This window comes from Nicotiana tomentosiformis, chromosome 3, assembly GCF_000390325.3.
Source record: "Nicotiana tomentosiformis chromosome 3, ASM39032v3, whole genome shotgun sequence".
Lineage (NCBI taxonomy): Eukaryota > Viridiplantae > Streptophyta > Magnoliopsida > Solanales > Solanaceae > Nicotiana > Nicotiana tomentosiformis.
In genome coordinates, this window is record NC_090814.1 from 94,078,068 (window position 1) to 94,094,369 (window position 16,302).

Here is a 16,302-nt window from a genome sequence, read left to right on the forward strand (position 1 = left end):
GGGAGCACCGATTAGAAACTAAAAATAGGAACTCTTAGTGAAACTTGGGAATGGTTGTGATCATTAGTGAAAGGGTATGAAGTTATGAACCCTTGGTTGGGACCGTTGGCAGGCTTTATTTTTTGTTTTTGTTTTTATAAATATGGTAATTAGATTATTTAGAAGGGCATTTTAGTAATTTAAATTTTTATTTAAAGGGTTCCCGTTTTATAATAACTAGATCAATTACTACAAATGTTATTAAAGTAAAATAGATAAAGTTAAAAAATGTGTGTGATAGAAAACTTGAAAAGAAAGAATATATGCTCAATTTGATTAATGGTGAACTTATTAAGCCGGTTTAATATACGAAAAAAAGAATAAGCTCAAATTAGTAACATGGCATTTTTAAAAGGAAGAATATAAGCTCAAATTGATCAACGTCGAACCTATTCGACGGATATAATAATCTATCAAAGAAGGAATAAGGTTTCAGTTCAATTATGAGAATGAGAACGGTTAACCTTAAAACATTATGAATACTTGGTATATTGTTTGTTGAAATTCACTTGAAATTGATTATTTTTCTTCTTTTTGTCTAAAGTGAATTTATAAAGATGACTATAAAATGAAATAAGTTAATAATCATATGATTACATAAAAGGTTAAAACATTTGAAAATATTAGGTACGAAGATTTCTAAATCGATTTTTTTCTTTTGGTAGGAAAATTCGCGGAAAACTAATTACCAATGAATATTTTTTTATATCCCCAGAAATTTTTTCATGGATTTTGCACTATTCTTGTAATGCTAAAAAAAGTTTAAAAGAGAGAAAGAAAGGGTGTCTATTTAACGCCATAAACATTCTGAATACTTGGTAATTGACTATTGAAATTCTGCTAGGTGAATGACTTATTATTCTCCCTTTTGTCTAAGATAATTCATAAAAATGTCTGTAAAATGAAAGAATAAGGTGAAGTATTAAAATAAAGAACCATACCATTAATTTAGAATGCATAATAAACATTAATTATTAGATTATTACTTCAAAAAAGAGCTTGCTAAAGGTTATTATCGACTAAAATGTCAAGCCAACCACCAACTTTTTCCCTAAGAGTATAATGACATATATATTCAGATGAAATATACCATATGTATAAATTTACGAAAAATTAATGAAATGCAAATTCATGCAAATAAGTGATGTATCCATGCATCTCAAAGGGTAACAAAACAAAGCTATAGACACCAAATCATATAATGAAAAATAAAAAGACAAAAAAGGAAAGAGAAAGAAACAGAATTTGAATGATATTATAGTAATTAAATTATTTAATAAGGTTCAAAGAACCAACGGAAAAAATAGAAGAAAAGCAATAGAATGCACCACAAACAGATTAAATTTTTTGATGGAGCATCTTTCATGGGTTTCTCAAAACTTTCTTTTATAAATTAAATTATCCAAGAACTTTTACACTGAAGTATAACAAGGAAAAATATCGTTAAATATCTATATAATTAGCAAAACACTCATAGAAAGTAACTGAAAAAAAATCAAATTACTTGATTTGGCACTTGTAGTTTGGATTTATGTGTTGCAGATGATGAGTAAATATGCTAAATTTGCAGAACAATTTTTTAAAAATTGATAACTGCTTGACAGAAGGAACAATTGCTTAATTGACTTAGTTTCCCACTTTTTATGTGTGAATATGATTTAACAAATAAATAAGGGATCAGAACGGGTGATATACATCGTATATGCATAGTTACTTGATCTTTCCAAATAATATTAGTTCAATTTTATAATTATTGTAGAAAGCTGAAAAGAACTTCAAAACATTAAATTGGTATTCTAAAGGTTGCAATAACTGTTGGAATATGAAAGAAATTCCAACGCCTTGAATAAGACGTAGTAAGTGAGTGTTGTAGCCGGCCAAGTATGAATTAATTTATCTTGTTTTATTTTAATTACATTATATTTTATTGAAAGGTATATTTACTTTTTAGTGCCAAAAATTATAGAAATAGTATTAAATTGAAGGGCAAATTGGTCACTCAACTTTTAATGGGTAATTTAGTAATGGATTAGTGATATAGAATAGATTATAACTTTATCTAAGGAGAGAATATTATTTCTATACTTATAAATAAGGAGTCTTTCACTCTTTCATCAACATTCTGAAAATTTGACACCATACATTTAACAATGGGTAAATATATTTGCACAATTTTCACGAACCTTAAAATTTTGAATGCATCTACTTGATTAAATGTGAACTTCAATCATCCTTTAGTCCACCATCCCAAATAATACAAAAGTCAAATTAATGCTTAAATTTCAAGGCGATTAAATGGTATTGCGTGTATATTTGAAAGGCAGAATAGCTTCCTAGCCACTTAAACTTGTAAGGTTTTTAAAAGCCGATACATAAACTTTCAACTTTCTTATTTGAACACTCGAACTCATTTTTTCGGTAACTAATAAACACATCTGATCATTGACCATGCGCACGTGTATTACACATACACATACGTACAGCAAAACCAATGTATGTCTTACACGTCAAGGCCGCGAAAACTTTAACCCAACAGTTCGGGATCCCCTCTTTTATTCCATAGACCGACCCCCCTCCCCTCATTTTAACCCCTCTCTAACCAAACCCTCCCCTGTTAAACCTGGGTTACCAATGGGCTAACAATCACTCACCCCCTTCCAAAATCAATTATCACCCATTTTTTTGTTTTTGTTTATTATATGTTAATCACATTCTGATCGAACTTTGTTTGGTCCGTGCTTTCGATTCCAGTGATGTTATATGATCTGAAGGTTCGTTTGTATCTTTTCGATTCCATCATTTTCACGGTCCGGAAAAAGAAATAAAAAATAAGAAATGGAGCTTCAAATTTTACAAAATGGAGGAATGGAGTTTCAGATATTAAAAATTAGAGGAATAGGGTATTTTAGAAGGAATGAATAAGAAGACACTTAAATACAACCCATTTTGTACCATTGGGTGTAGGGAAGGGACTTTCATGCTCCTGTGCGTCGTGTTCCTCACGCGGCCTGCTGATTAGGACCAACTGATGCCACATGGGCATGGTCAATGATCAAACATGTTTATTAGTTACCGAAAAAATGAGTTCGAGTGTTCAAATGGTAAAGTCGAAAGTTCATGTATCGGCTTTTAAAAACCCTACAAGCTTAAATGGCCGGGAAGCCATTCTGCCTATTTGAAAACCAATAGATTTTCGAGGATGAAGTAATGCACAATTGTCTCAGAAAACTTTAAGGAGACAGCTTATTCGTCTGAAATTTCAAAAGACGTATTAAATTTAATCATCATTGTAGTTTTGATAACAGTACACGTCACCTTAAATCACCGTATAGTATCTCTTTCACAATTTTGCTAGCAAATTAATTTTTGTTTAAAAACTTGCTTGAGTAGCCAAACTTTCACACAAGTCAGCTTTGATTCTTAGTCATTATGCTCAGTCGAACAGCCCCATATAAAATACGATAAAAGTGATAGTTAAGAGAATGGTTCACAACACTAAGGCAGGTTGTACTAGCTATTAGCTCTGAAATCTTTGTTTAAGAAGATAGTCACTAAGCATTAAGCAAAGAGAAAATTAGAAAAATGAATTCAGATGTCAAAAGATCCATGCAATCATATTAAAGTGAAGCTTTCTTATATGCCAATAGTTCAAGACTTAAAAAACTATAACAAAGCTTTGCCGTGATTGCCTCTGATGACATAATTTTAGGTGTTCCTTAGTTTAAAACATCCTTATCAAACATACCTACAAACATAAAATAGGGTGCATAATCATTTGATATTAAAAGCCTATTCTCTCTCACTGTTAACATGTCTTGCAGCTGATTTTCCAAGCCCGTCACTAGGATTACCTTCTAAGTTCCCTTGCTTATTTCCTCGTGCATCCAGAGTTCCTGAGCTGTTTAATCCAGGTTGCATAAGTTGATGCATTGCATTGTTGGCAGTAGGTCCAAAGCCATATTGGCCTTGGAATTGTTGCTGCTGCTGAAAGTGGAGCATTTGCTGTTGCTGCTCCTGGGATGGAAGGGCGTTGAGTTGGAAAGGCAGTTTGGAAATAGGGACGCCTGGTTGCTGTTGCGGTTGCTGTTGCAGAGCAGCCTGTGTTTGCTGCATCTGGCTTCCGGGTTGGGTAGTGGATGGAGCCTGCAGCTACTTATATATTAGGGAATGACAAGTAAATTCACGAGAAAACACTAAATCAAACATCTAATCCACCTGTGAGGTTGCTGCTGATTGTTGTGGTTGGGCATCAGCAATAGCAGCTAAATACATCAAATTCTTTTGAAGCAAGGCTTGATACCTATAACATAATAGTTACTTTTAATAGCACAAAACAATACTTTGACATGAGATTTCACGATGCAAAGCGAACACACTCCATAAGATAGAAGAAAGTGAATATGCAATTATATTCCTCTTGGCAACAGTACACATTTTTCCTGATCCAACTTCAAGGAAAGGCTAAGAACCCGCTCGCCTTCTAAACAAGCAAAATCAACTTTTAATAGTGCAAAACAATACTTTAACTTGAGAATTGCTGATGCAAAGCAAACAGAGTTCTTAAGATAGAAAGTGAATATGCAATTAGCCAATCATATTTCTGTGGCCAACACTGCACATTTTTCCCGATTCAACTTCAAGGAAGGGCTACGCGCTCACCTTCTGAACAAGCCAAATCAACTTCTAAAACATGTCTCACGAAAAAAGGCTCATGATTGAACAAGAATACAAAATGCATTTTCTGACACAGAACTAAACGGAAAGTAGAGAATGATTGCAATTCCAATGGCATGTCTTAATCACGGTTGTGTCATGACCAGCTTGCACGCATCTCGACAGGCTCAACTAATTCTCTGGGTACTTACTACCTCCCACCAACACAGATATAAGTACTATGCCTACCAAGGCTTGGGCAAATGTGAAGAAGTCATCAAGCGTTATCATGGGATACTCCATTTACATATAACGTCATTTTGGAATTTATGAATATCCTTTCACTAGAATACGTCCTGAGTGGCTAGGATGGATAATCCAGTAAGCTGAGTGGTCTAACAAAACTTGGACAACATTAATTAATTTCTTCATGCAGCAACATCCTGCAGAATACATCAACTATAGCCTCTGCAGAATATATTTCCCCTATGCTTTTGGTACTGTAGGTATCGATTCACATACTGGTGTTTCTTCTATAATAAACTTAAGTTACAAGTCTGGATGCCTGAGCAATTTACCTCGAGCAACTTTTCATAATTTTACTCCGAAAGTAACTAACCTAGGTCAAGAGTACTTTTCTCATTACCAATTTTCTCATTTTGAAAGTAAAGTTTTGTTAGAAAAGCTTGCAGCGAGTGCAAGACTAATATATAAATTTTTGTTAGAAAAGTTGCAGCGAGTGCAAGACTAATATACACAGCTAGCAAACTACAGGCTACATATACCTGAGCCATTCACCCTATCTATTCTATAACATCATATAGAACTATCTCCTAGCTTATACGTCCAAAAACAATTTGTTCCCTGCATTTGGTTTTCTATTAGGATCTTTTCTGTCCGGAAACTGCATTCAAACCTTTAAAGTTCCCACTATTATTTGTTGCTTCTGTTTTTCCTAACCTTTTGGTTCACTATCTCTTACCTTCTCCATTATACTTGCTTCATTAGTTCCTTCGCCTTTTCCTCATCAACCTCCACGAGATGCCTAAAACATTTTTGACCTCCTTAAGTTTCAGCCATTCCATATCTGGAATCACCGGCTATTCTTGCATTTCTATTTCCATTCATCAGTTCTGACCCATTCTCTTTCTCTGCCAATTGCTGAGTACTTTGTGGTCTTACAAATTATATTGCAAGCTCAAAGATGGATTTTCTCATTGCTGTTTTGAGACTTCTAACTTCTAAGGCCACACTCTTTTCCTGTGTGAATGTTACCGTTTCTAAACCCAGAGCAATGCTATTCCCACTTTATTTTAATTATAGAGCTCTTTCTTTTAGCAAAACATTTAGCTCTTGGAACTGAAATAGGGATAGATTTTGATATTTGAAAAACAGAAAAAACTTAAGAAAACTACAAAAACAATCTCCGAGTCAAAATACTTAAACACACTGATCACACTTTAGTGCAGCCAACTCCAAAACAACACTTCAAATGTTTCATGACGAGGACATGAGCTTCCAAAATAGACATATAAATCAAATTCCTTTGCCTCTAGGCTCTTTAATTTTAATTGCAGTTTGGGGCTTTACAAGTGGAAAACCAAATCATCTTTAGGGCGGCAATCTATAGACCCTCAAAATCAAGCCACAAAACTTGCAATTAAGAAAAGAAAAATCAAATAAAGTACCATACTTGAACTATTAAAAGAGATTATCTAGCAAATAAGAAAACAACATGACAAAAAAAAAAGAAAAAAAAAGAGCCACCTTGAAATGTTAGATACACAAAACTGATAATGTCATTACAAAATGCACATAAATCTCAACTCTAAAAAAAATGTAGTATTAAATTTTTTTTAACTTACTGGGCACATTCTGAGAGTTTTCCAAGATTCTGGTTTTCCAGTATGGCAAGAATCAAATTTTTGTTCTCATCTAAGAACTGTGGTCAAGTAAAAAAAAAAAAAGGTAACAGAGAGAATATATTGCAGCCCAAATTAAAAATTATAAAAAAGAGAGGGGGAAAAAAGATGTACCTTTTGAATCTGCTCAGTGGTGATAGCATTCAGAGGCAGTGGAGGAGCAGAGTTCAAGACTGGGGGTTGTAGTTGCTGCTGCTGTTGCATTTTTTGCCTTGGAAAAAAAAAATCTGAAGGTTCTAGAAATGTGTTTCAAGAAACCCTAAGATAAAGCTTAAATGAGAAGAAGAGGGCTATGACGACAAAGTAAAAGGAAAATTTGATTAAAAGAAAAAGAGAGCAATTTGATTTTTAAATACCGAAATATATTATTTACGGAATAAGAACCTCAATTATTAAGGACAAATTTGCAAGACCAAGGCGGCAGTTACGGCCGAAAACGCCAAATTGTAAATTTAGTACAACCAAAGAATCGTATGTGCAATTTGTACCCCGTGACCCCCGATATAATAAAGACAATTGCGAATATTATACAATAAAATTTAAGTAACAATCAAAATAAATATTATATTTAAAGTAACAATACGATACAATACAATAGGTAACAACCGTCCAAACAAGCTGTAAAAGTACCCATCACATATTTTTCCTTTGGTTTAATACATAAATTAACAATTTCCAAAAAAAATTAAAAATAAGAAATGAATTTTAATTTTTTCACGAGATATTTTGACATACAAAATTTATTGTGTTAAAAATTTTATAGGGTTCAAAGTTTCTCAGTGCACGTTGGAGCTCCGTTCAAATAAAGAATGGTGCTAGACCTTTTATTAGTGAATAACTATAAACAAAACAATGACCAAAGAGTACATTCAATGATAATTTTAAAACATTACTTTGGATGAACATTTTGGAATAAATTATGACTTTATATCTATCATGTAATCCTAGTAGTTTTATGTGATACATCCCTCGAAGCTTTTAATTACAGCACTTCAAAGTTAAATTTTATTTTTCCACAACTTAAGGTAATAGTAGTTATTTTCAACCGTTAAGAAAACAAGGTTAATTTGATATTTAATGAAAGTGTATGTTTTGTCGTTGCAAAAAATATTTAAAGTAGTACATGCTTAAAGAATATATCACAATTATAACTTACCTACTTATTTAAAACAAGAATTTATCCGGAGTGACCTTCTGCGGGTCAGGTGTTTATTTTTTGGCTATGTTAAAGAATATATTAGTTTATTAACATCCTTATGTTAGGATTTGGCCATCATAAGCATATTATGGTGATCACTGGGATTTTTGACCAAAATTCTCCTATGAAGGAGCGTGCTTCCAAATTTAATTAGGAAAGCTATTTTCTCAACAAAAATATATTTAACTGGGTCAAAATCTAAGCGGTGGCAACGAAAGATGTTATTTGTGCAAATCACCCTATTTGTAAGTCTGCCCAGGTGTGAAAGACGAGAAAGAACACGCCCAAATAACATGGATTACAGTCCATCTAGAACTATATCCGGTCCAGGCCCATTAAATATGGAACCCAAATTCTTACTCGACCTAGCTTCATCTTCTCATACAATTGCACTGTAATTTGATCAATCTCGACTCTCTCTCTCTCTCTCTCTCTCTCTCTCTCTCTCTCTCTCTCTCTCTCTCTCTCTCTCTCTCTCTCTGTGTGTGTGTGTGTAGAAGTGATGTTTTATACTTCAATATCACACAAGAGTGGGGTGATTTATGTTGGTCTCCAATTTTTCGCGTGCACATATTATAGAAGGACATGGTTCTTCTATGTGTTCCTTATACTACAGTTGCAGAATAATAAATGCAGAAAGTAAAGAATACAGGTATTTTTACGTGGAAAATACCTGGCTCAAAAGGTGAAAAAACCACGACCTACTACCCAGCAGGATTTTTTTCAATACTTCACTAAATCACTGAGCCAAAAACAGCATTTACAAAACTCTTGTAAACCTAAGAATTACCTCTAACCCTTTGTGGCAACCAACCTCAGACTGTTGCAACAATTTCAAGTTAACGCTAACTTGAACAATACACTCAGAGTACATAGTACAAATGCTTCTAGAGAAAGCTGAAAAGTACAACTTAAAAGCCCTACTACAATGAAACTAGAATAAAAGACAGACACTTGGAACTAGTTCTTTTATCTGGTTCATGTAGCTTTAGGTTCGCACACTCGAATCACACAGGAATTGCTTGTAAAATGCCTTGTTATTTTGCTTTCAACTCTCGTTTAACTTCAGCGTTTGTGCGTGCCTGTAAAAGAGAACAAACTGACATATATAGAGTTAGTAGAATAGGAAATAACTAGAGTTCTAATGCTATACTCTTCCTTGGTAGAAGAGTTCTAGTTATCTTAAACTTCTAACTCCACCCTTATCTAGGATAGAGTTCTATTCGAGTAAGGAGTCCTACTCCTTATCAATTATGCAACCTTTTCGTTCAGGAGATATCATATTTAACTACTTATGCTTATCTCCTTCACGTGCATGCCTTGTGCTTGAATCCGCTTATGCCCTGTGTATACTGTGTATGGACCTGGTTCATGCATGTATTTATTTTGTCAATCATCAAAACTTACTTATGCCAACAAATTCTCCCTTTTGATGATGATAAACTCTGTGCTTTTCATAAGCATGAAACTTGTTTCAACTCAGCTCAATAAAAACACAATGTTAGAGATCACAAATCATCAAGGACCAGGTTCATTAGGTTATAAACATCATAGTCCAAAGTAAAAAGCACAACCTATCTTTCCCCTTTTGGCATCATCGAAAAGTTGCATAATTTTGTTAGATAGCCAGATTTTATCAGATCTTACTCATGGCCATTTAGGCTATTTCAAATGCAATCGTGAAGTCAAGTATCATTTATCAATCTAAGGATATTAGCCATCTAAGAAATATTAACAAACAATTAGAGCAAAAGCAGTTGATTATCATTGATAAGAGTTATCCACAAAGCATAGAAGGAAATAAAAGTATTACACCATAAGCATAAAGATACAAAAAATATTCCATTCGGGTCACTGGTTTTCTAACTAGGATAGGAAGGGTTTAAGGCTAGGAAGGACCAGGTTCTTGGTTTCTGCCCTGAAACAGTTTCAACATGTCATGAAGAATGTCTTCATTCTTCTCCTTTTCCTTTATAAGCTCAGTCCCGAGAGCATCCCTCTCAGTTTCTACTTCTGCAAGCCTCCTCTTCAGCCTCTCAATCTCAGCATCCTTAGCCCCACTCTCATTCATCAAGGCTCTCACTTTGCTATTCACATGCACCCTCTTGGATGAACCAGGTTCTTTGGGAGCAATATGAACTTCGTAGTCACATGCAGTCAATGTGTTGGCCCCAAAATGATCTTTGCTTATGCTAACATCCTATTTCTTGAGGGGAAACTTGAAGTGAGCAAGCACAACAGTGAGAATGAATCCATAGGGTATGACGTGAGTTTTGGTATAAGTTAGAACCCTATCAAGGAGCTGGATGATAAACCCCGGCCAATTGATCTGCCTCACACAATCCGGACACTCCATAAGGACCATGTCCATGAAGGTGGTGATGTGCCTTCTTTCCTGCCTGGGCAACACAACCTTGTTGACAAATTCAAAGCGCAATTTGTGGGCATGCTTCATCTCACTTTTGTACACAACCTTGGGCTGTAGCTCTAACTTATTGTCAGCAAATTTCCTTGTAATGGCATGGGAGGTAGGTAGATTTTCTAGGCTTGGCTATTTCAGATTTTTGTAATCATTGTACCCTTCAGCAGGTACTCCTAGAATCTCTCTTAGTTCCTTGTCGTCAAAGCTCATAGTCACCCCTTTCACTACACTAGTGACCTTGCCATTCTTGATTTCACAGTTAGCCATGAACTCCACAATCTTAGCTCTGGCTAGTCTTCCTTCTATCTAAAGGACCATGTCCTTCCAGCCCCGAAGTTCTAGCTTCTCCAGCATCATCATCATCCCTTCCTCCTCCAAGTCCCTGAAGAGTCTACCCTTTAAGATGGTTCTTTAGCCAAACTTCACTATCTTGTCCAAATCTTCATCAGTTTCCTCTTTTTCTTCACTTTCTTCTTCTTCCACTATTTGCACTTTCTTAGATTTCCTGGTAGACCTGGTTCTTTTTGCCAAGGTAGAAGGCTCTGCATCAACAGTCTTTGAAGAAGAATTCTTTTTAAAAGTCTTTATTTTCTTTTCCTTTGGAGTCACAACCTCCACCTCATCTGCCTCCTCTTCATCATGAAGAACCAGGTCCATCTCCTCAATCTCAATTGCCTCAACAGACTCACTCACTTTCTTCTTTCCTTTTGCAGCAGCTTTTCTTTTACTCTCTTCTAAGGCTCTTTCAAGTTCAGCCTCACTCTACCTCTTCTGACTCCTTGTATCTCTTCCTCTTGTAGGAGGAGTCTCTACAGGGATAGAAGATACAGCCTTTCTCTTCTTGTGTGCCCTAGCAGTTCTAGGGATTTTAACTCCTGAATTTTTCTTCTTCTTCGGGAAGTAGTTGTCAGACACTTGTTTCAATAAGTCTTCAAGGGGTTCTTGCACAGATGGAACAGGTTCTTGGAACCTCTTCCTCAACCTAACCAGCCCCTCAGCTGCACTTGCATCACCTGACCCACTACTCCCTTCTTCTCTCTAACTTTCTTCTTCCTCAACAGCTTCCTCACTCCATAACACCATATCCCATGTTTCCTCAGTCAACCCTACAAGAGTAGGTGAAGATTCAACCACTCCTTCTTTACCCTTTCCTCTTAGATGTCCTTGAACGCCCTCACTCTATTTTTCTTTTTCCTTTTTATTGTTACCACCAATTCTTTCAGACTCAGTGGTCTCTACCCCAGCAATAGTACCAACCAGAACAAATCTGTTCTCCAAATTTCACCCACTTCAGTAATGACATCAGAAGTAATATTGAGACCAGAAGTTACCTGTTCTGTTTCAGATGAAATAATTTTTTCTCCCTCAGTAGCAGACTTAAAGGATTCTTCAGATTTTTGGAGTTCTTCTGCTTGGCTTGTTTTTTCAATTTCTCATTTTCTTTCTTGGTTTGTTCCCTGCCATCGACTACTTTACGAGCAAGCATCTTGAGCCTTCCTTTCTTAGAGGTGGGTGTGGTTAAAAGTGTGATAAAAGGTGTAGGTGATGTTTTTTTGGGCAGTGAAGATGGATTTTTAGAAGAGTTTGCCATTGTTGTGTGTAGAGGAGATGTATGTGTAGAAGAGATGAGAGAAGATAGAAAGGATTTTTAGAGGCTGTAAAATTAGAAGTGAAGAAATGGGTAAGGCCTAATCAATTTAAATAGGAGAGTTTAAATGGGTAACATTAGCTTTTTAGAAGTTCAGAAGTCTAATCAAACTAGGAAAGTCAGTTTGAAAAGACGTTGGACTCTTCCCTAAAATCTAGGCAATTATGGCACGTGGGACTCCTTTTGGGTGAAACTGGTTCGTTAGTAACGGATAAATATTGAGGGAGATTGGGATTAAATGGGACTCTTTTTTTTTTTTTTTATCATGATCGAAATACAATTATTTCAAAATATGCGGAGTGGAGAGTACATACCATGTAATCTTGATGAACCAAGTTCTTCACTGAGAATTCTTTTGTGTAAGTCTGAATTTTCCAAGAAAATAAAGACAATATCATTAGAGATTAATGGGATATTTTAGAACATGGCACAAGAGTATACTAACGAAAGTATGAGACTGAGCACAATCTAATCTAATTATTTACAAAATTCATAAATTATCTAACCAAATACTGAGTTAGAACTGGTTCCTTTTAGGTGATCTTAATCATCCCTAATTTTAAATTGTTTCTTTCAAAGTGATCTCTACTTAGAGCTTTTGTGAAGATGTCAGGTATTTGCTTGTCAGTAGCACAAAATTCCATAGTGATCAAACCTTTTTCATAGTTGTCCCTCAAAAAGTGATGCCTAACATCTATGTGCTTAGTTCTTTTGTGGTGAACCGAGTTCTTGGTCATACTAATTGCACTAGTGTTATTATAGAAGATGGGGATACAACCCACATCAATACCAAAGTCCATTAATTGTTATTTGATCCACAACAATTGAGTACAACATGAGGCAACAACCACATACTCAGCTTTAGCAGTAGAAAAGGCCACGGGATTTTGCTTTTTGGTGGCCCAAGACTAAAGACATGAGCCAAGAAAGTGTGCCATACCCGAGGTACTCTTTCTATCCACAAGAAAACCTGCATAGTCAGCATCAGCATATCCCACTAAGTTGAAATTACTACCTTTTAGATACCATAGACAGAAGTCAATAGTGCCTTTTAGGTATCTCAAGATCCTCTTGACAACAGTCAAGTGAGACTCCTTTGGATTTGCCTGAAATCTAGCACAAAGGCCTACACTGAAAACAATGTCAGGTCTACTAGCAGTGAGATATAATAAAGATCCAATAATTCCCCTATACATCTTTTGATCAACAGATGAACCAGGTTCATGTATATCAAATTTTGTGGTTGTTGCTACGAGAGTGTCAATTTCTTTGGAATATTCCATTTTAAACCTTTTTGAGAAACTCTTTCACATACTTCTGCTGATGGATCATAGTTCCATTTGAATTTTGTTTAATCTGTAAGCCTAAAAAGAAATTAAGCTCACCCATCATACTCATTTCAAATTTACTCCTTATGTTTAGCAAATTCTTTACTTAACATATATCTAGTTGCTCCAAAGATTATATCATTAACATATATCTGAACTACCAAGAAATCCTTACCTTTTTCTTTCAAGAACAAAGTAATGTCAATTTTACCTCTCTTGTAGCCATGCTCAAGCAAGAATTTAGACAATCTTTCATACCATGCTCTCGGAGCCTGCTTGAGCCCATAAAGTGGCTTGTCAAGTTTGTACACATGATCAGGACTTTCCTTGCTTTCAAAGCCAGAAGGTTGCTTGACAAACACTTATTCCTTTAGATAGCCATTGAGAAAGGCACTCTTGATATCCATCTCATGGAGAGTGAATTCCATGTAAGCACAAAGGCTATAAGAAGTCCAATTGCTTCCAATCTTGCAACTGGAGCAAATGTTTCATCATAGTCTATGCCCTTCTCTTGACTATATCCTTGAACTACCAATCTTGCCTTGTTCCTTGTAATAGTTCCATCTTCATCAAGTTTGTTTTTGAAGACACATTTTGTGCCAATTACTTATCTGTCCTCGGATTTTGGTACCAGATGCCAAACTTGACTTCTCTCAAATTGGTTGAGTTTATCTTGCATTGCATTGCATTCACCCAGTCTGTATCTTGCAAAGCCTCAATAACAATTTTAGGTTTGATAAGAGATTAAAATACATCAAAAGCACAAAGATTCTTCAAAGAAGATCTGATTTTGATTCCAGAGGTTGGATCGATGATTATGTTCCCAATGGGATGAGAACTTTGATACTTGTAAGGTTTCATAACTAGCTGGTTTCCCTTAAATGTTCCTTCAATGTTTTGTTTCTAAGGAATAGGTTCCCTCGAGGTTTGAGAATTAGTTCATCTTTGTTCATTTTCCCCTGTCAAGTTGCCCTGGGTGGAAGGACCTATTCCATCACCTGTTCCTTCCTCTGGTGCAGCTTCAGTCTGGGCTATGATTTCATTTGAGTTTCTTACCAGCCCAATTGCTTCATCATCCTGTTCCCGCCTCTTAGAAAGAATGTTAGTTTCATCAAAAATCACATGTACACTTTCTTTTACACACATAGTTCTTTTGTTATAAATCTTATAAGCTTTACTATGTGAAGAATATCCCAAAAATACTCCCTCATCACTTCTGGGATCAAACTTACCTAGGGAGTCTTTTCCATTATTGTGCATAAAGCACTTGCATCCAAATGCCCTAAGATGGGATATATTTGATTTTCTCCCTTTAAGTAACTCATAGGGAGTCTTCTCAACAAGAGGTCTAGTCATGCACCTATTTATGATATAGCATGCAGTGTTTACTGCTTCTGCCCAGAATCTATGAGGCAATTTACTAGCAAGTAGCATAGTCCTAGCCATTTATTCCAATGTCTTATTCTTTATTTCAACTACTCCATTTTGTTGTGAAGTCCTAGGAGCAGAAAAGTTATGATCTATGCCATACTCATCACAAAATTCAACAAATTTAACATTTTCAAATTCAGTACCATGATCAGACCTAATTGATGCAAGTTGATTACCTAGTTGTTTCTGAGTTTTTCTAACAGATGAAGTGAATATGTCAAATGCTTCATATTTAGATATTAAGAATAGTGTCCAAGTAAACTTAGATTAATAATCAACAAGCACCATAAAATATCTCTTACCACCTCTGCTCAATATTCTCATTAGTCCACAAAAATTCATATAGACCAGTTCCATCGTCCTGGTAGTACTTAGCATTTTGTTGATTTTGAAAGAGGATCTTACATGCTTTCCCCTTGCACAAGCCTCACAAATTTTATCTTCCTTGAACTTAATGTTAGGCATGCCTATCACTAAGTCCTTAGAGACTAGCTTATTGAGTTGACTTAGATTGGCATGTCCAAGTCTCTTGTGCCAAATGAGGGGATCATTATCCAGCACACTTAAGCAAGTGAGTTCATTATCTGAAACTATGGACAGATCCACCATATATATGTTATTCACTCTTTTTCCCTGCAAAACTATCTTGTAAATGGTAAGATTAATCACAAAATATTTTGTAAAGGTGAAGGCTACCATGTTACCTCTATCACACAATTGTGATACACTTATTAGACTGTACTTCAGACCATCTATCAAGTAGACATTCTCAATAGAGTGAGAATCAGACTTACCTATCTTCCAACCCTAATTATTTCATCGTTCTCTCCATTTCCAAAGGAGACATTACCTCCTTTAAGGTCCTCAAGTGAAAGGAACTGGTTCTTGCTTCCTGTCATGTGCTTTGAACATCCACTATCTATGTACCATATTTGGCTGCTCCCCTTCACTTGTACCTGCAAGAAATTAGGGGTTAGTCTTAGGGACCCAAACTAGTTTGGGTCCCTTTCTATAGGCAAAAGAATAAATCAAATTCTTTTTAGCCCAACTTGGCAGCCTATTTTTCCCTAGAACAAAATTTTTATTCTTTTGACTTGCCTTCTCTTTTGCAGTGCATTCACTCTTATAGTGACCAATGTTACCACAATGTGTGCAAATCTTGTTCTCAGGGAGTGTGAGGTACTTGCTTTTAGGATCCCACTTAGGTGCAGAGTTCCCAAAGCCAAGTCCCATTCTGTTGCTACTATGATATTCTTGTAGCCATGAAAGTGCATCAGAGGACCTGTTCCATTTACAAGTTTTGTCTAGCTCATGCTTGACCTTGTTCAGATCCTACTTTAAGACTCCTACAGTTCATCCCTCTTATACAACTCATTTTTCATTTTTTCTATATTTTTTTCTAAAGTGAGTTGTCTGTGAACAACTGTCTTTTTGCCTGTTCCTAATTTCAATTTTGGATTTTCAAATCTAAGTTCTAGGACAGTTGTATCAAGTGCATGAACCCGGTTCTTCAACACAATATTTTCACTTTCAGTTTCACAAGCCCTAAGTTCTAGATTTTTGAACTTAGCTTTCAAAATCACCCATTCTTTTGACAACTGTTCCTTTTCATTATTCACATCCTTGGATTCATTAATTAGTTCTAGCAGTAACTCAGATAA

The 16,302-nt window shown here is 35.5% G+C and overlaps 1 protein-coding gene and 1 long non-coding RNA gene across 2 annotated transcripts in view; one reads left to right on the plus strand and one right to left on the minus strand.

The window, feature by feature from the left end:
• The window catches only part of LOC138908782 (uncharacterized), a 165,269-nt gene that overhangs the window by 53,905 nt on the left and 95,062 nt on the right, over nt 1-16,302 (plus strand). The gene's annotated exons all lie outside the window — the stretch shown is intronic.
• LOC104115819 (GRF1-interacting factor 3-like) lies at nt 3,627-7,068 on the minus strand. Its single transcript, XM_009626539.4, has 4 exons — nt 6,729-7,068; nt 6,558-6,634; nt 4,255-4,339; nt 3,627-4,182 (listed from the first exon to the last, which is right to left on the minus strand). The coding sequence occupies exons 1-4, from the start codon at nt 6,816-6,818 to the stop codon at nt 3,829-3,831; spliced, it is 606 nt and encodes a 201-aa protein (XP_009624834.1). The 5' UTR covers nt 6,819-7,068; the 3' UTR covers nt 3,627-3,828.

What these genes read in the sequence shown, in the direction of transcription:
- LOC104115819 (XM_009626539.4), bottom strand. Translation starts at nt 6,818, where the DNA reads ATGCAACAGCAGCAGCAACTACAACCCCCAGTCTTGAACTCTGCTCCT. An exon ending in CCACTGAGCAGATTCAAAAG is followed by an intron (nt 6,635 to 6,728) that starts GTACATCTTTTT and finishes ACTTGACCACAG; the next exon opens with TTCTTAGATGAGAACAAAAA. An exon ending in AAACTCTCAGAATGTGCCCA is followed by an intron (nt 4,340 to 6,557) that starts GTAAGTTAAAAA and finishes ATTATGTTATAG; the next exon opens with GTATCAAGCCTTGCTTCAAA.